The sequence below is a fragment of the Ruditapes philippinarum genome, unplaced genomic scaffold, assembly GCF_026571515.1.
Source record: "Ruditapes philippinarum isolate M1 unplaced genomic scaffold, ASM2657151v2 ctg791_1_1_1_1, whole genome shotgun sequence".
In the NCBI taxonomy this organism is placed as follows: Eukaryota; Metazoa; Mollusca; class Bivalvia; order Venerida; family Veneridae; genus Ruditapes; species Ruditapes philippinarum.
Window position 1 is genome coordinate 433,003 of NW_026861391.1, and position 17,005 is coordinate 450,007.

The 17,005-nt window shown below is 31.1% G+C and overlaps 3 protein-coding genes across 4 annotated transcripts; 1 reads left to right on the forward strand and 2 right to left on the reverse strand.

Annotated features, from left to right (window-relative positions):
• The first annotated feature begins 1,241 nt into the window (after positions 1-1,241).
• Positions 1,242-2,317, forward strand: LOC132715487 (interleukin-17C-like). 2 transcript variants are annotated; one of them, XM_060698495.1, is made up of 2 exons: positions 1,242-1,429; positions 1,656-2,316. In XM_060698495.1, the coding sequence occupies exon 2, from the start codon at positions 1,683-1,685 to the stop codon at positions 2,223-2,225; it is 543 nt and encodes a 180-aa protein (XP_060554478.1). In that variant the 5' UTR covers positions 1,242-1,429; positions 1,656-1,682; the 3' UTR covers positions 2,226-2,316. The 2 variants fall into 2 exon arrangements, with proteins under 2 accessions (XP_060554478.1, XP_060554477.1); XM_060698494.1 differs by lacking the exon at positions 1,242-1,429 and adding an exon at positions 1,476-1,536 and having other exon boundaries at positions 1,656-2,317.
• A 2,386-nt stretch (positions 2,318-4,703) lies between these two features.
• Positions 4,704-7,273, reverse strand: LOC132715488 (interleukin 17-like protein). The gene is made up of 2 exons (XM_060698496.1): positions 6,618-7,273; positions 4,704-5,881 (listed from the first exon to the last, which is right to left on the reverse strand). Exons 1-2 carry the CDS (start codon positions 6,636-6,638, stop codon positions 5,324-5,326), a joined length of 579 nt encoding a protein of 192 aa, XP_060554479.1. The 5' UTR covers positions 6,639-7,273; the 3' UTR covers positions 4,704-5,323.
• A 6,254-nt stretch (positions 7,274-13,527) lies between these two features.
• Positions 13,528-15,353, reverse strand: LOC132715489 (interleukin 17-like protein). Its single transcript, XM_060698497.1, has 2 exons — positions 15,151-15,353; positions 13,528-14,763 (listed from the first exon to the last, which is right to left on the reverse strand). Exons 1-2 carry the CDS (start codon positions 15,169-15,171, stop codon positions 14,209-14,211), a joined length of 576 nt encoding a protein of 191 aa, XP_060554480.1. The 5' UTR covers positions 15,172-15,353; the 3' UTR covers positions 13,528-14,208.
• Positions 15,354-17,005: the final 1,652 nt, after the last annotated feature.

The window sequence follows — 17,005 nt, forward strand, 5'->3', positions numbered from 1 at the left end:
AAATCTTCGTAACTCGTTATCTGAAGTATGCCCTGTCTTATATCTATAAATATTTCATCTTTACTTTGTTGAAATAGTGATTGCACACTATTAGATAAGATATGATGGTTTTATGACTTCTTAACGGCCAATGAAGCAGTGTATAGAATAGCAAGACGGCAATAAATGAATACATGAATAAACAATCTAAACCAAACGATTAGACTCGAAAAAAGGAAAAATACACAGCGAAAAAATAAATTAATGTAAAATATGAATGAATGTATTCTGACAATCATAATATTTAAGTGTGTGCTGTTAAAATAGAGGATAGAACCCTCTACATTAGTAAGTTAACTGTGTCTTTACTTAAAATTCTCAACGTTTATTGTCGTTGTTTATTTTTTCTGGCGAGCGAAAATACCTTAGCAGAAAAAAACTAAGAACGCACATAGAGCAGACATATCACCATCAACGTGTTATTTGCATTTAATCATTTTTTCCCATTTTTTATTATGTATTTTATCTAAAATAATAGATATACTTACATTCATCTATGTACACATAAAGTCGCAAGCATATTATAGATTTTAATATACTACATGTTGTATGATTAAAACATAAAATCATGCTTCATTATCGTAACAAATTATTTGTAATAACGAAAATCATCAAGGTGACGATGAAGTAAATTATCTGCAAGTGTTATTGTGGTGTATTATGAGCCCTAACACACTTGTAGAAATTGTTGGTAAAAATTGAAATACGTTAATATAAATTTAGGTTACATTTTAAACCAGTTTCATGTACTGGTGAGTTTTAGTTTCTCTTAAGCTATTTGCATTTGAGTTAATCATCAATGACTAATTGCATTTGATAAAATGTGCACATTATACAATTAATTACAAATGTACCACTTCTGCCAATATGAGTGCATGTTTTATACTCCAACGAAAACTGAACTGTTCTTTTTTAATCTAACATTGTGCAGCTTTGCAATTAACTTAAAAAACATAAGTATATTTGGCCAAGTTACGTCAACAATACTCACAGTATACTGTCACAAATACTGTCACAGTTTACAGGACAGCAGTGGGGCACCACCTAGAAAATTCAAATAAGCGAAAGTGTCAAATCTTTAAGTGCAATGTTCGTCTCCTATTAGGTTATCTGTCTTAAATCAAAATGTGAAACTAATATCAAACTAATAATTCACACACCATTGACTAGGGTGGGGCTGAAATGAAAACGATGTAACATTTTGATTCGTTTTTACTTTTGGGACAAGATCAACGTAATGATAATGTTTAGCACTCATCGTAAGTGGTGGAATGCGCTGAAGCATTTAGAGAAATGATTATTATTTTTGAGTATAGCTTACAATAAAGCACTGACGTCTGTGTCGGGAATTCTGGACATTTGTACAGAAGTGAGGACGTCCGGTTCCTAGGTGAGTATATATACACACATCATGGTGTCATTGTATGTCCAGATTAATTAAGATAATTTCTAGATAGAAACTGTCACTGAGTACCAAAGAAAATGTTTTTGATAAAGGTAAATATCTTTTCTTAATATCTAACTTTATTATGCATTAATGTAATTAAGATATTTCTCGGTTTATGATTGTATTTGTTAATATTTTTAAATAGTTTATGTTTCTTTTTTTATTTCAGTGGTCTTTGATTATCATTGCGTTTGGAATGTCTCAAGAAACAGCTATATTTGCATGTAGAGAGCCTGATAATCTACACCTTGAGGTTGCCAATGCCCTTCTCGGCCTTTATACAGACGATGGATTTAGAAACTTTTCACTTAATACAATACCATGCTTGAAATCAAATGACATTATTAGGAATATCCCCGAACACTATGACAACAGGGAACAAAGCCATATACCTACCGGCACATGTGTTATTCCTGAAAATGGAGGAAATGTCATAACTGACAGTGAGCGTAATCATGGGGAAATGTGTCCCTGGAATTATGTTATAGATTTTGACGAGAATAGATACCCTAAAAGACTGGCAAAAGCCGTGTGTCAGTGCGAGCATTGTCATAGGGGATCGTGTCGCCCTATACATTCATATATTCCAATTTTAAGGAAAGAGTGTGATTTGTATTCTGGTCAATATGTGTTTAACAAGTATATAGAAGAAGTGCCTGTTGGTTGTCGATGTATTCGTGCAAGGAGGGCAGTTCAAGGAAACGTGTTCAGACATCGTTTATTCAGAATGATGGAGTAAATAAAAGAACTTAAAATTAGGAATACAATTTACGAATTCGAGATTACACATTTATAGATTCTAGTCAATCATGCCATGATGTATGTATGTTTTGATTTTACTGATAAGTTTCTCGCATTAATTATAATACATGTATACACTTATACTGTCTAGAATTATTTAATTTTAATTTATTTATTGAATAAAATTATACATATACGATATGGTTATATCTATATTACAGTTGTTAGATTCATGAACTAAAACAGTCAAAAACATAAATGCTCGTAATTTTTATACTACGTTGTTCTAAAGTATTCGAACAATGTTAATCTACAAACACGTATTTATTTTCTCATAACTTGTTTATAAGACGGTTAAAAGACACTAGAATAAATTAAGTTGTCAAACGCGTCAATATTAAAAATGATTGGATGTATTTAATCTGGTCATAGTCAGAAATGGTCAATCCTGGCCACCACAAATCAATATGTATCTTAACACCACCAATTTAGAAAGCCCACATATCCTTTAAATCTGACTTTACTGCTCACTGTTATTATTTCTAGTTGAAAATAACAATGTACAGTTCACACTTCTAGGCGCCATTATAATAACAAGGAATTATATATTATGTATCACTTAATTTGGCTTTTGTTTTCTTCAAATTAACATCTAATATATAGCACGCTTTAATTTGTTACTGTTAACAAGATTCTCTAAAATAAGACCAAATTGAATGAAAATTTATTTTTAAATAAGCTTATACCACTGGCTCAGAAGGCTTGAACTACCAGTGTATCATATTTATCAATAAGTGGCTGTTTAGGTCCTTGATTAAGCTTGTAACACGATGCCAACGAAAGTAATGTGGGACCGGTTCGCTTGCCATCGGTAGAACCCTGGTAGGCTTGCACATTCATATAGTATGTCCAGGCTTTATACTTTTGGTAGACATATTTTGTATTTTGATATTGAAATCCTTTAAATTTCGCATGAAACGGTTTAAAGTTAAAAGATGGACAAATCCATTATACAGAGCAGACTAGCAGGTCATGGTCAGGCATCCGGCATTGATCGACGCCATGTCTCTTGTTGAATATATAAAACAAATTATTTCGAACTGGGGTCTTTCTTGGTGTATGGGGTTGTCTATTTGTTTTAATAAAGTAATAGTTTAAATAGAGACAATAAGAATCCCTAAAGAAAGCCCAACACGGCAAAATTGAAAATGTTCCGGACTACATCCACGCCCCCTAGCACCGGCTGAAGCAGAATTCAACATTTATCACATACTGGTACAATTTGGACTTTTGAAACATCCGCAGATGTGTTCATATGGCGGTTATCCTGGAACCTTCAATGTGACACGTAAGTGCCATTCCATGAAAAGCGGCATGTGGTCCCCAAGTAAAAAAATGCGTGTGCCCTAAACGAGAAAACAATGGGCGGAACTACATGTAAATAAAATGGAATTGCGAAAGGGGATCAGAGGATATGAAGCCTGCATATCACAGATAAGACGTCAAAAGACAAATTTAAAAAGCAGGCCACATATCCTAAGGGTGATTCAACAGTATAAAGTTTGGTGCATGCTTCTTATAACTGGTTTATTATCGTGATTGTTGTTTACTTATCTTTGACCAGGTTATTAGTAATATGTTTCATAAATATGATAAGTACCATCATTCGAGTAAATAAAGAGATGTTATATAACAATAATACAATCAATGAAATTATCTGCTGAATAATAACTACAAATGCAATATGTTAGGTCCTTGGTTGAGGCATTGCGGTTCACAAACACGGTACAATTGAAAACGTTAAGATAAAGCATGTTATTGGACGGATGACCGTGCTTTATTTAAATTACCATTAATATTGTCCCTACTTTGTCATTGACCTAGACAACATTGTTAGTGGAGTATACGTGATACAATTTCGATGAAACAAAGATTCACAAATCTGTCTAAAGGTATCTACACAAACAGCCGACACTTTATTTGAGATATGTAAATCAGTGTGAATTAAAAGTAATATAATAGTGTACGACTGTATTAAGCGAAGTGTCAAGTATTTTGGATAACATCTATATATTGACATCTCCTTTACAAAGTGAGAGCAATATTTGTATGTTTTTTTATCAAAGTTATCAATAATGTAGATAAACTATGAACTTGTCAATGAACGCATAACTATTATCATGTGGGCGTCGGTGGATAAACGCTATTAAATTACTACAGTTTGGTTTTGTAAAGATTTTAAAGATTAGGTATGATTTATATACCGTTCTTGAAGCTACTTTTCAATGCACTCATCCGTCAAGCTTGTGTACAAATGTGAATATATAATATCACAAATAACATTTCCTGTTGTGATAAATCATTCTAGTTTTAGAAAGCAAACTATTAAAATAATATTGTAAATTCACTTGTATTTGTACTACAACAGACATTTTTCGTTGAATTAATAAAAACATAGACAATTTCTTCTGTTGAGTATTTATTTTGGACTAGCAAAAATGAAAACAAGTTTTTATCCTGTTTAAACAATACGTCCTTCACTAACGACATCAATTTATTGCGAACTATAATTTGTAATACATGTATACATCTATTTCTTGCAATAACTGTACATTTATGATTAAGTTGCTTTGTATTTTGAACATACATTGTAATTTTCGTGAATCAAGTCATAAATGAAGTAAATGTTATCAATTGTTCTCCTTTCAAGTGACTGAATAATTGATATTTCGATAATTGAGTATATTCACTTTTTTGCTAAAACAATAATGTATTTATGAACACTAGACCTAAAATTACATAAAAATATGAGAACATGAATCAAAAATATCAATAAAGATATTGCAATAGATACTGGAGACAAAATGCGACTGACTAGAACATTGTGTAAAATATCTTACATATTTCATATGATGACTTAATTTAGAAAAAAAATATAACATAACACTTTTATAACATAACAATTTTATAGCATGCTTTAGTAAAATATTATATCCTAAATAATGTTCTATTAAATTAACAGTCCAGCCAACTTTTTTCCATTTTCGTTGTTGTAAAATGTTTCTGTAAACATTTGTTTAATTTAAAATAATACTCTTAAATGATACTTGGCCGTTTACATGTGCATCCAACCGGAACGGTTTCAATGTCGATGAAATATTGAAAGTATTTCGGAATTGGACTAGGACCGTTACTTTGACAACTCCATTTGACGACTGGAATGAATGAATTAACACTTGTGCATCTATCACGTGTTTTGCCAGTCCGATCTGTAGTAAAACAACGGTTACAGGAGCATTTTGCTTTAGCAATTGTTTGTGGTACTCGTTGAGCATTAAAGTCCATCACAGTATACCATGGACATGTCGATTGTACCTCAATATCTGAATCAGATGTAACCTTTATGTTTTCTTTACAGCTTCTCTTTCCGTGAATTTGACTTTGTCTGGTTGTCGCATCAAGAAGGTTTCTTGGAAAATTATGTCTTGTTATTTTACGGTATTCGTCTATTACATTGTATGTCCAGTCACCAAGAATGTAGTTACGAAACACTTGGTTTTTGAGCCGATTGATCTGTTGATTTGCGTCAGATGGATGTACGCATTGGCTCGTTGATTGAATAAAGTGTTCGCACATCAAGACCAGTGTTAATATCTGAAAGAAAAGAAAGCCATAAATATTTTAAAGTAAATATAAGCAGTTGTACAGTAACTGTTATTTTCTCGTTTGACTTTTGGTATCTATATGACCAAATGATATCTCGTTGCAATACTATGTCATTTCATTTGTATTCGTATATTTGTATACTTATGTTTTTTTAGTTAAAAATGTATGATAAAAATCATTTACAGAAAATTCAGAACGTAGATTAAGTATCAAAATTGACGTATGCTTCTATGATATAATTTGTTTATTCTATGCCACTTATGAGCCAGTAACTTGTTTTGAATAAATATATATTTTTTTCTGTATGTCAGCAAATGTTTAATGTGTTTCGTATCAATGCAGGTTTAAAGTTTTACGTTTTGTCAGTCTTATGCAAATGAGAACTTTACGGGAATGAGAGTAGTCTGTGTGATTTAAACAGAAAAACTGTTCTTTATATACTTTCAACAATACTTATAAAAGAGTTTTGCTGTAATTTTAGTTATTCCTTGCATTATATCTCATTGTGTTATATTCTGGTTGGTATAAAATCTCACAGACACTGGAAAGGTACTGTGACCTTTTAGCTTTATTGATGATGGAAGACCACAATAGTCCTTCCGTGCACTCCGTTAGGCAGAGAAAGACATTTGCAACATATTCTACCAAATGTGCACATAATTATTCATCAAGAAAGAAAAAAATAAGAAAAGAAAAAATCCCAAATACTCTCAAAGGTACTTACAGTCGGCGAAAATATTTTCATATTTTTTATTTAGGTTGTATAAAATATTTTTGACGATAAGTTAATCTGTAAAGTTAACACTTTAATGTATTCCCTAGAATAAAACATGTTTTATATAGGATTAAAGGAGAATAACATACAGGTGTTTCCTAACTCAACAGGAAAAGATTTATCAACAAATCCTGAACATTAGTAAATGTTTGTTCATTAATTCGTCGGCGAACTTTTACAGTTATAATTTATTTCCTCTACATATTTAACGTAATTTACTTGATTTGAATGTATTTAATGATTTAACCTATCCAAATATTCACTAATTTTGCCATGCCAATTACAATATAACCTTGAAGTCAAACTGTATTAACGCAAAGGCGTTGTGAACTGTAATTGTAGTAATAAAGGGTAAGGAAATTGTACTCCTGTTGCAATAATTCCTTTTCTTGTATTCATATGTAATATATAAATTAAATTTTGTTGAAATTTAACATCCGATGGGAATTGTTCAAAAATTCCCTTTTTGTCAATTTCACTACAAAATATGGCACAGATGTTGTAAGAATATCCAATAAATAAGCCAGCAACAAAAGGCACACAAAGAATAATTGATATTAATCCAAAATAGATAAGATACGTTCTTACAGATTTAAAATAAACTAATCACATCGGCATAATAGTATTTACATATTCAAAGGTAAAAGCTATATATCAATATTGCAAAATTGTATTACGTATAGAAATGTGTAGCTGTCATCATCGCGTTTATATGAATAGAAAAAAAAAACAATCAAGACAGAACGACGTTGCCAGATCGAAACTCCCGATAAAACCAAGTCACATATGACCACCGAAAAGGCATCCAGTGGTGCATACTTTAGGACAAAGTACAGAATTTAAGTACAACAGACGTTAAATCAAATGATATATTTGAACAAAATTATAAGACGTAACACAATGCACTTACAAGTACTAGTTTTACTTTTCCTAATTTGCTTTCAATGATGATAAGATATGGACTTGTGTAAAAAAACAAAAACACCCCTCTCCTTAAAATAAGAGTAAACAAGTAGTTTTTGTTTGTTTGTTTGTTTGTTTGTTTGTTTGTTTCATTTTACGCCTTTTCCCAACAGTATTTCAGTCATATAGGCGGGTAGTTTCCTAACCATCGTTCACCAGTACTAGACTACCTTCCTCCATGCTAAACTACCAAAGCATATCCCGGGGATCGAACCCAAGCCAGAGAGGTAACTGGATTAGAAGTCATCCACTCTAACCCCTCGATCACGGAGGCGGTAAACAAGTAGTAAATTCCCATTTAAAACACACAGTCTATGTTGCAGTTTTAGCTGATAAATGAAATAGTTGAAAGAGCAAGGTTGCTATGTACTCTTAGGAGGAAATCCAAGCTTGAAATTATATTTGTCTCTTTTCATGGATAAGGGTTACTTCATCAATTTAATTGAGTTTGCCAGAAATTAATATATCTAAATATATGCATTTAAACAATAAAATATAAAGGGATCTCTGCTGAGTTTTTTTTATATGACGGAACAAGAAATAAGTTTTCATATTCATGACACGAAAATGAAAAGCAATAGATAGTTCAAGCTCATTTCATGCCAATAATCGGTCAAAATATAGTTTTAACAATAAAATAATCGATACATATTTTTGCTATCATTTGAATATATGTCGGTTAAGCTTCATGTTTTACCTTTGAAATATTTTAATTTGCCACGTTTTAGGCTTTTGGACCCCAGCGAAGCTCCCTGAAGCTGTATGTCTCCAGATAAGCCAAATATTTCAAGAAAACCAAACTTGTACTAAGATTTTAAGATAAGTAAAAAAAACACTCAAGATTCAAGTTATAATTTACATGATATGTGATGTATTTGACTGATATTGCAATATTAATCACCATATCTCTAACGCAGTAAGGGCTATTTTGCTTGGTAATTTACGTAGATTGTAAGCGCCGTTTGCAATACAAAGATTGCCTTCTTTCTTCACTTTACAATGTTTTACTTTAAGATACATTTTAATTTTTTTATATAAAAATAAAATGGACATGGAGGAATGTTTATATTTCCATGATCTTATCAAATGTTGATATTGTTACTGTCGCCATCATATTTAAGGCGATGAACATGTTTTTGCTCATATCCTGAATAAATAAATTGAATTGAATTATTTGTAGATGATTCATAGGTTAGTTTAGGAAAATGTAATTGTTAGCATATTTCCGTTGGTAAATATAAGAGAAATCTCCCGTTAACAATAACTTAATGTTTTGTTTGTGACAACGCAACTATCCTTTCAGCGTTGAAATAATGGTATGCAGAAACTGTGTTTAAACAGTAATTATTTTTTCTTAACCACAAATTATGTTTTTTGGGGGTATTTTTATTATAATTTGACGAATGTAAATGGAAAGGCACATTGTTTATAAAGTTTGTAAAATGTTTTAATGAAAATTAAATATATAACGTTGGACATATTTGATTTGGCATGCCTTAAATAAAAAAAAATTCTATAGGTTTTTTCCCCTCACCCAGTGGTTAAACTTGCTGAACGCCCATAAGACATATATTTTATTTATATTAGAATATCTGTTTGATTACATACGGAAAAGGTGTTTAATACTAAATCATTAACTTCCTGTTACGTTGAAACGTTATACAAATATTTACATTCATGCAGGAATAGGTAAATTTACTTTTAATTCGTATATAAACTGATCATTGCATATATAGTAACTATTTTACATCTGACGTAAATAAGTTAATATTTAAACCCCCTACGCTTTTTATTCTTTTTTACGAGAACAGACTCTTACTTCTTTCGTCGGAAAAAGTATTTAAAGTTTAAAAGACATTCTAATATTATCAGGTTTAAAATAAAGCTTTCATGCAACTTTAATAAATAGTTAATGATAATTCAATATTTGTTAGAGCTGATAATAATGTTCTCAAAAAATGTAAGACAACGAATGTCATTTGTACTTAAAATGTTTTATTTACTATGTATCATAAGAATGGTTGTATTATGTGATAAATTCTATTATACAATACTGTTGTTAAGTTTATCAAAGTAAAGAAAGTTAATCAAATCTACGTCACAATAGTTTACAGAGGTCCCCGTTCCATAATCACAAGCATTTATGTTACAAATACACAATTCACATGATGATGTTTGAGAAGTCAAAGACAGTGTGCTTGTAAAAGCTTCATATCAAAGTTAGAATAAACTCTACATTGCAGAATTAAGGAAGAATTTAACAGAGTACATGTAAACACATTAAATGCAGTGTGATGTAAAATAAGAAGTTTTTTGTCAGAAATCCAACATGGTCATAAGGCAACATTTCTTTATAAAAATATTTTAAAATGCATATTACCTAGTCGCTAAAACGTTTTTAATGGCACTAACGGTAAATACAGTAAGTGGGTTAAGGATAGGTTTATTTTGAAATATACGTTTATTGTTGGATGGTAAGGGGGTTATTGGGAAAAAAATTATAAGTAAACACTATATAGTCTGATATTATAGATCTGTCAATTATGAATACAATATAGCACTAATTTAAATATTCAATTCCATTTCGGGTCTGTCCGTATAGATTACAAGAATTAATATGGAGTAAATGACTAATGACACATTATCTGAATGTTTAGGATCTGGTCATATCCTCAATAACACAGTCGGTTGAGTGATTAACTAATATATTAGAGGTCTATGGTTCTGCCATACTTTTGCCATTTTTTCTTGACCCATTCTTTCTTTGTTTTTGAAGTATGTTTTAATGGAAAATGCTTGCAAAATAAATGGTCTTCACGGATATGGAACAACTTAAAACCCTGAATTGTCTGTTTTGTATTGCATTTTATGGCATTGAAATGACATTTATTGATTATAATTTTAATTCTTAAACCATGCTATCAAAAAGTGTATGGCCCTTGCAAAAATAAGTGCTAAATATGTTTTATATTAAAAAAAGAGAACAACCAAAAAAAAATCATACTTCAATAATGTTGAAAAGATAAATAAGGAAAAAAAACGTAGACATACACGGTCTCGATCTTTCAACACGTGGGACATTTAGAAGTTATAAACGTTGACCTATTGCGATATAACAGTCAGTATAATTATTTCATTTTATTACCCCTCACTTTTTGTTTAATGTTCATTTCCCATGGGCCACTGAGAGTTATTTATACTGTTAATGCAAGTGTACCATGTGACTTAGAAATTTATACTGTTACAGGGTAACAGTATTTTAACAGTTTAAAATCTGGTCACATGGTCTATTTTCTAAAGAAAATGAAATAAAATCATCACAGTAATTGCTCGGGGTAATAAAATAAATAACACATGGGTTTTTGAGTAACAGTAAAAATATCATCCCTCGTAAAAATATGGTTACCCTCGGCGTAACAGTATTTTCCTCGGGATAATATTTTTACTGTTACCCACAAACCCATGTGTTATGTATAAACTAACAAATTGAATTTAATCAAATCCAACTGCGTACATCTCACGAAGTTTACCGATCATTTACACGGTGCATATCCATATCGGTACCCTCTTTGCGAAATCTGCTCAAACGGTACCCTCTTTGCACATGCACAGGTCATTCTCTGCTAAAACCAAACCAGCGATAGATAACAATCCAGTAAAATTTCATTGTAATAAGGAAAGGAGGTATGACACGTGGAAAAGATGTATACCACGGAACACAAGAATGTTTTATTCATGTGCTGATTTGTCATGTACCCGTTTTTCAAGTACTGCAACTTTACAATAAGCTACAGAAAATCGACATGTCCTGACTCGCCCATCACCTCGACATATTTTTCGGGCTGAAATGAACCTGTGGGTTGATTATATATGCAACATACATATTTCATATGTTCATTTACATATCATTTTCGGACACATGATTCATAAAAGCACCCTACTTTCGGTTTTGCAGCTCTCTGTTTTTGAATTTTTTATATCACAGGTACCCTCTCATTTTTTAACACATGTACCATCAAAGCACGACACACGCTTTTATTTGCGTTAATCGTTAAGTATGTAATATTTCGTTTAAAATATACTATACTGTAATGATACGGAGTTCTGTTATTCACAAAATTTTAATGTAAATAAAAGAACACAGCTTTTACTTAAACTTATGATGCTTAATCTTAGAACTGGTCAGTGGCAGGAATCGCCTGTCTTAAATAAGAAATGCCTATTCAAGCATTCATAGAATTATACTGCATGTAAAAGTCAAGGTAAACGAATCAGATTAAACTGAAATATCATTAATTTACAGAGTATGCAGCTTGAACCAATTTGTACCATGTTATAACATTTAACTAACTAGTTAGTGTTCATGTTTAATGGCACAAAATACAAAAGTTCATATAGAGACTAGTCTTGCAGCTTTTGGGTGAGTGGAAGAAAATAATATGCCCCTCTTTCAGTATTTCAGAAAAATCAACAGACAATTGCCAGCTTGCTGTGTAGCTTACTAACATAAAAGAATTCGATCCACTCAGGATTCGAACCAATGTGAGCTTCTTTCAATCAAAATGCAGCAATATAAATACATACCACGATGACCCACATAAATCACCGTAGTTATAGGAAATATTTTATACTTTTCAGATATACGTGATCGTGTGATGTATACTTAGTATGTTATAGAACGGTAATTTTGGTGTCCTGTTTAAAAAGGTTACTCATTGGCCTATAACCTAATCAAAATTCTGCTTCAGTCTGTTGCTTTTGTCAATCAGTAAAGTTAAACATTGTAGTAATTTAGTATTTTGTATGGAAGTAAAAACATTACAGTGTTACATGTTGCTCCTATTATGACAAATAACTTAACATTTAGCATTATTTTCCGTCACCTCGGACATAAGAAAAAAATTAGATTCGTACTGTGCTGCTTTTTAAGTTTCATCAATATATACTTCCGCTCGTGATAGATTTTATATAATGTATTTGCACTTGTTTATTTATTCATTTGTTTATTATTTATTCATTTGTTTATTTATTCATTTATCTTCTGTATTCATTTATTCATTGACGTATATTTGCGGTCGAATTCCGACTACCTGTATTATAAAGTCTTGTACCATCTTTCGCGTTTCTTGCTTCTTTACGTCCTGTTCTAGGACGGGTACCCGGTATAAAAAAAACATTGAATCGAAAGAGACTTATTATCCATTCAAACTCCCGTGACTCAAAAACATGAATATGCATAATTGTATTGATGACTTGCAGAACCGAACATAAGACTATTCAAGAGGATAATTTCATCAAGTAGAGTTTACTAATTTGTTCACACATATACTATATTTATTTCTATAAGTTAAAACTGCTCAAATCAGGTTGGTACGTTTATTATAGTGGCAAATTGTTAATGCATATATTTTTTTTTCCATTTTACCTCATTAAGTCATTTTGTAAGTTTCTTTGTTTTTTAGGTTAAGCGATTCTTTCTTCAGTTAAAATACATGAATAATATCGCTTATCATATTAATAAATATCTCAGAATTTCTAAAACCCACATTTACTTACTATGTTACCATTAAGCCAACAAGATAGACCTTCAGGGGAGGACCCTAGATAATGTTGGTATAACTTTTGGTCCAACCCTTTTATATGTACATTATATTCATGCTTAATATATTGATGTTAGATTGTGTAAATTAATCATGTACAAAATATGCAATAAAATATTATTAAACTAAATAGCAAAGAGGCGACCCGTTTCGCTGCAAAACCAAAAGTATGATGTTTTTTTTAATTTTACATTTATTTTTTAATAATAACTGTTATTTTCTTGAAGATTATGTATAAATGAACATATGTAGTATGTATGATGCATATAAAATAAAGCCTCTGGTTCATTTCAGTCCGAAAATAATGTCGAGGTGATGGGCGAGGCAGGACATGTCCATTTTATGTAGCTTATTTTGAGGTTGCAATAATTGAAAATGGCACACTACAATAAACGCTCAAAGATAATACATTCTAGTGTTCCGTGGTATACATATTTTCCACATGACATACCTCCTTGTGTCAGTTGAAGGAACATTAGCTGGAATGTTATCCATCGCTGGTTTGTTTTTAGCACATGAGCAGAGAGGGTACCATTTGAGTAGATTTCGCAAAGAGGGTACCGATATGGATATGTACTGTGATTTATTGAAGATTAATACATTGTGTGCATTGACCGTGTAATCAATATGCAATTGACAGGTCAATAAAATCAAACAATATCTTTAGTGAAAATAGAATATAAATAAACATTAGTAATTTATTTAAAGAAACTATTGTACAATCTTTATTTTATGACAATAGCTATAAATTAATGGCAAAACATGTATATAATGTGTGTGTTTAAGTATAAAGACGATATTTTTATGGTAATGCCCGTTCCTGGCAAATTCTTTGACATTCTCTTTTGAGCCATATATTTTAACTTTTAGTCTTCAATTTTCATATTATATTGTTGATTTCTGTACTTCCGAGGAATCACCCCATTTCCATTTTTTCTGTTCATATTTCTGCAGTTGTAAATAGTATGTATGTGATATCAACCTATTTTAAATGGTCTTTGACAAGTACATCCTACCGGAACGGCTTCATAGTCAAGATAATACTGAAAGTAATACGGTTTATTTCCGGTATAATTGTTTGGACACCTCCATTTAATTACGGGAATAAAGGAATTTATTTCTCTACACATATCACGAGATTTACCTCCCCTGTCTACAGTAAAACAACGTTTACACGAACATTTTGCTTTTGAAATAACTTGTGGTTCTCTCTGAGAATCAAAATCTATAACATAATACCATGGACATGTTGACAGTGTTTGAATATCAGAATCAGGTGTAATTATCCTATTTTTCCTACAGCTTTTCTCTCCGGAATAATCCCTTTGCCGTACTAGGACGTCAATAAGATTACTCGGTCTTTCAGGTCTAGTATTTTTCCGGTATTCGTCCATTATTTTTAAAGTCCAGCCATTACTTATATATTCATGAAAAGCGTCTCTTTTCAGTTGTTGCTTTTGCTGTTCAGCATTTGGATGATGTATACATTGAGCAGTTGTTTGCTGTACAATCATCATTTGTGCGCTTAATATCTGAAATAAAAACTAAATATTGTAACATAATTCTTATTAGTGATACCTTAAAACTTAAAAAAGGGTATAGATAATAGAGAGCAACGGTCAAAGGCCTCAGCTCCAAACAACGCCAAAGTACACATGACAACTGAAAAGGCACCAAGTGGGGCATTAGGCAGAAACGGGACACAAAAATACATAATTTTATCATACATGTTCCAGAGTAACTGAACTTATTTAACCAAAGATATGTTGATCTATTAAAAAAATAGAATAACAACAAAAAAGCAACAAATATACAATCAAAATCAACTAGTCAACTAAGTTTGAGTTATGTTTTTATATAATATGTCATCTAAGCAAATTACAAACAAAATGATATCAGAAATTGCACTGACTACTTACTATAATAATGTAACATTTCATGTTGGCTGGTTCGAATTCCTGACTTACATAAAATAATGAACATGAGAGAAGTCTTGCATTATATAAGATATTTGTAAGTTTTGGATTTCCCCATGCAAAAGGAAGGGAGATTTTGGTCAGTTTCAAAAGCAATCGCAAAGATATGATTTGATCTGCTTTGTCCTCGTGTAGTTTGATTTCCGTCTCTTAATATCTTCAAAATACTGTAAATGATTTATTGCCAAATATATTCCGGTGATGATGAAAAGAGTTTAATTCTATATTAAGAACTCCTGGTGATTTTTATGACGTGTAAGTGTTTAAGCTTGAAACGCGCTATTTTCTTATCGTCGTTAATAACCTCTTAATAAGCCTCAATTGGATGTGTCAATAGTTTTATAATGACATAATCGGTCCCATTTATACGATCAATTGAACAGGGTAAATCTCAGCTATGAATGTTTAATAACACCGCATGTTCTGTTATTGATATCGATCGATTTATAAATAAGACTGTTTAAAAGTGTGTCGTTTTGCAATTTCAAAAAAAAAAAGATGCACCGGAAACAAATGGTGCAATAAACGAAAGATAGAACAGGAGAGAGTAGAGAGAGGGCGAATCAATCTTTAATAACAATTAACAAACAAGTTGAAACAACCTTAAAAGATGTCCAAAAACCCTTACTCAGAAACGAATAATTTTGCTTTATTTAGAAATAGCAAACATGGGTTTCATAACGTGTAAACATGTTAAATGTTTTTCAGTGCTGAACTTATTTGTCATAAAAGTAGCAAATCTTAACAAAGCACTATTTTGACTTCCATAGAAAATATTAAATCACTATAACTGTTCTAATTTCCAAAAAAGGTTGGAAAAACGATGGTTCTGGCAATTGGCCAATGGTAACTTTTTTGGAAACTGAAACAGGACAACAAAATAAAAAATATTTTGAGAAATAAAAATATCAAACATTTCTGAGACATAATTAGTTTTTAACAAGACAGTTATAGCGTGCTATGAATTAAAGGTATAGGTAAAAATGTGAACGATGTATTCATTCAATAAGATTTTAGGTCATACGTATAATCTCTAAAAGGCTTTTATCATGTTAATGATGCGCAAAGCAAGCCTAAATATATTTAAGAGACGTGCCAAGTTTACTGGTAATTTATTTTATATAATACCAGGAAAGAGGCAAGCTGACTTGACACGACCATTGTTTGGTCTTTTAGAAATTTGCAAATGACCTCAGTACAAGTTTGTGTCGGAATGGCAATACGGAAACTGTTTATAGATGAACTTAAAACTTAATAGAAATCATTGTTCTATAAAAAAAATCAACATCTATTATTTATTTAATGGCTGTATAACAATTGAAATGTTTTCGTTTACATTCCAATACATTGAAGTAGAATTCTTTTTTATTCTGGTATTAATATATCTTATTTCTATTGAACAATCTTGTTGCTTTGTAAGAAGTCAGTTTGTTTGATTTGAGTCAAGTTGACACTGGAATGGTTATTTGGCAATCTACAAGTTTATTTAATGGGAAATACCATCAAACTAGATTTGTTGTTGAATTGGTACATGTATACATGTATTTTAACACGTCGTTTTTATTAAAACAAACATATACAAATAGCTATGACAAACTTACGTAAAAGCTTTTATGGTATATAGATTATACACTGTAAAATTTCGTAAGTAACTTAAATACTCCTAGGAAGATTAACTTTAGTACATTCAATTTATAAAAAAAGAAACTCTTCCTTTTTTCTATGTTGATTCACCTTCTAATACGTCTGCAGTCTTACCTAAACAAATACTATTGTAAGTCCAAGCTTTGCGTTCAAG

What these genes read in the sequence shown, in the direction of transcription:
- LOC132715489 (XM_060698497.1), bottom strand. Translation starts at nt 15,171, where the DNA reads ATGAAATGTTACATTATTATA. An exon ending in TGAAATGTTACATTATTATA is followed by an intron (nt 14,764 to 15,150) that starts GTAAGTAGTCAG and finishes TTTTTATTTCAG; the next exon opens with ATATTAAGCGCACAAATGAT.
- LOC132715488 (XM_060698496.1), bottom strand. Translation starts at nt 6,638, where the DNA reads ATGAAAATATTTTCGCCGACT. An exon ending in TGAAAATATTTTCGCCGACT is followed by an intron (nt 5,882 to 6,617) that starts GTAAGTACCTTT and finishes CTTTTCTTTCAG; the next exon opens with ATATTAACACTGGTCTTGAT.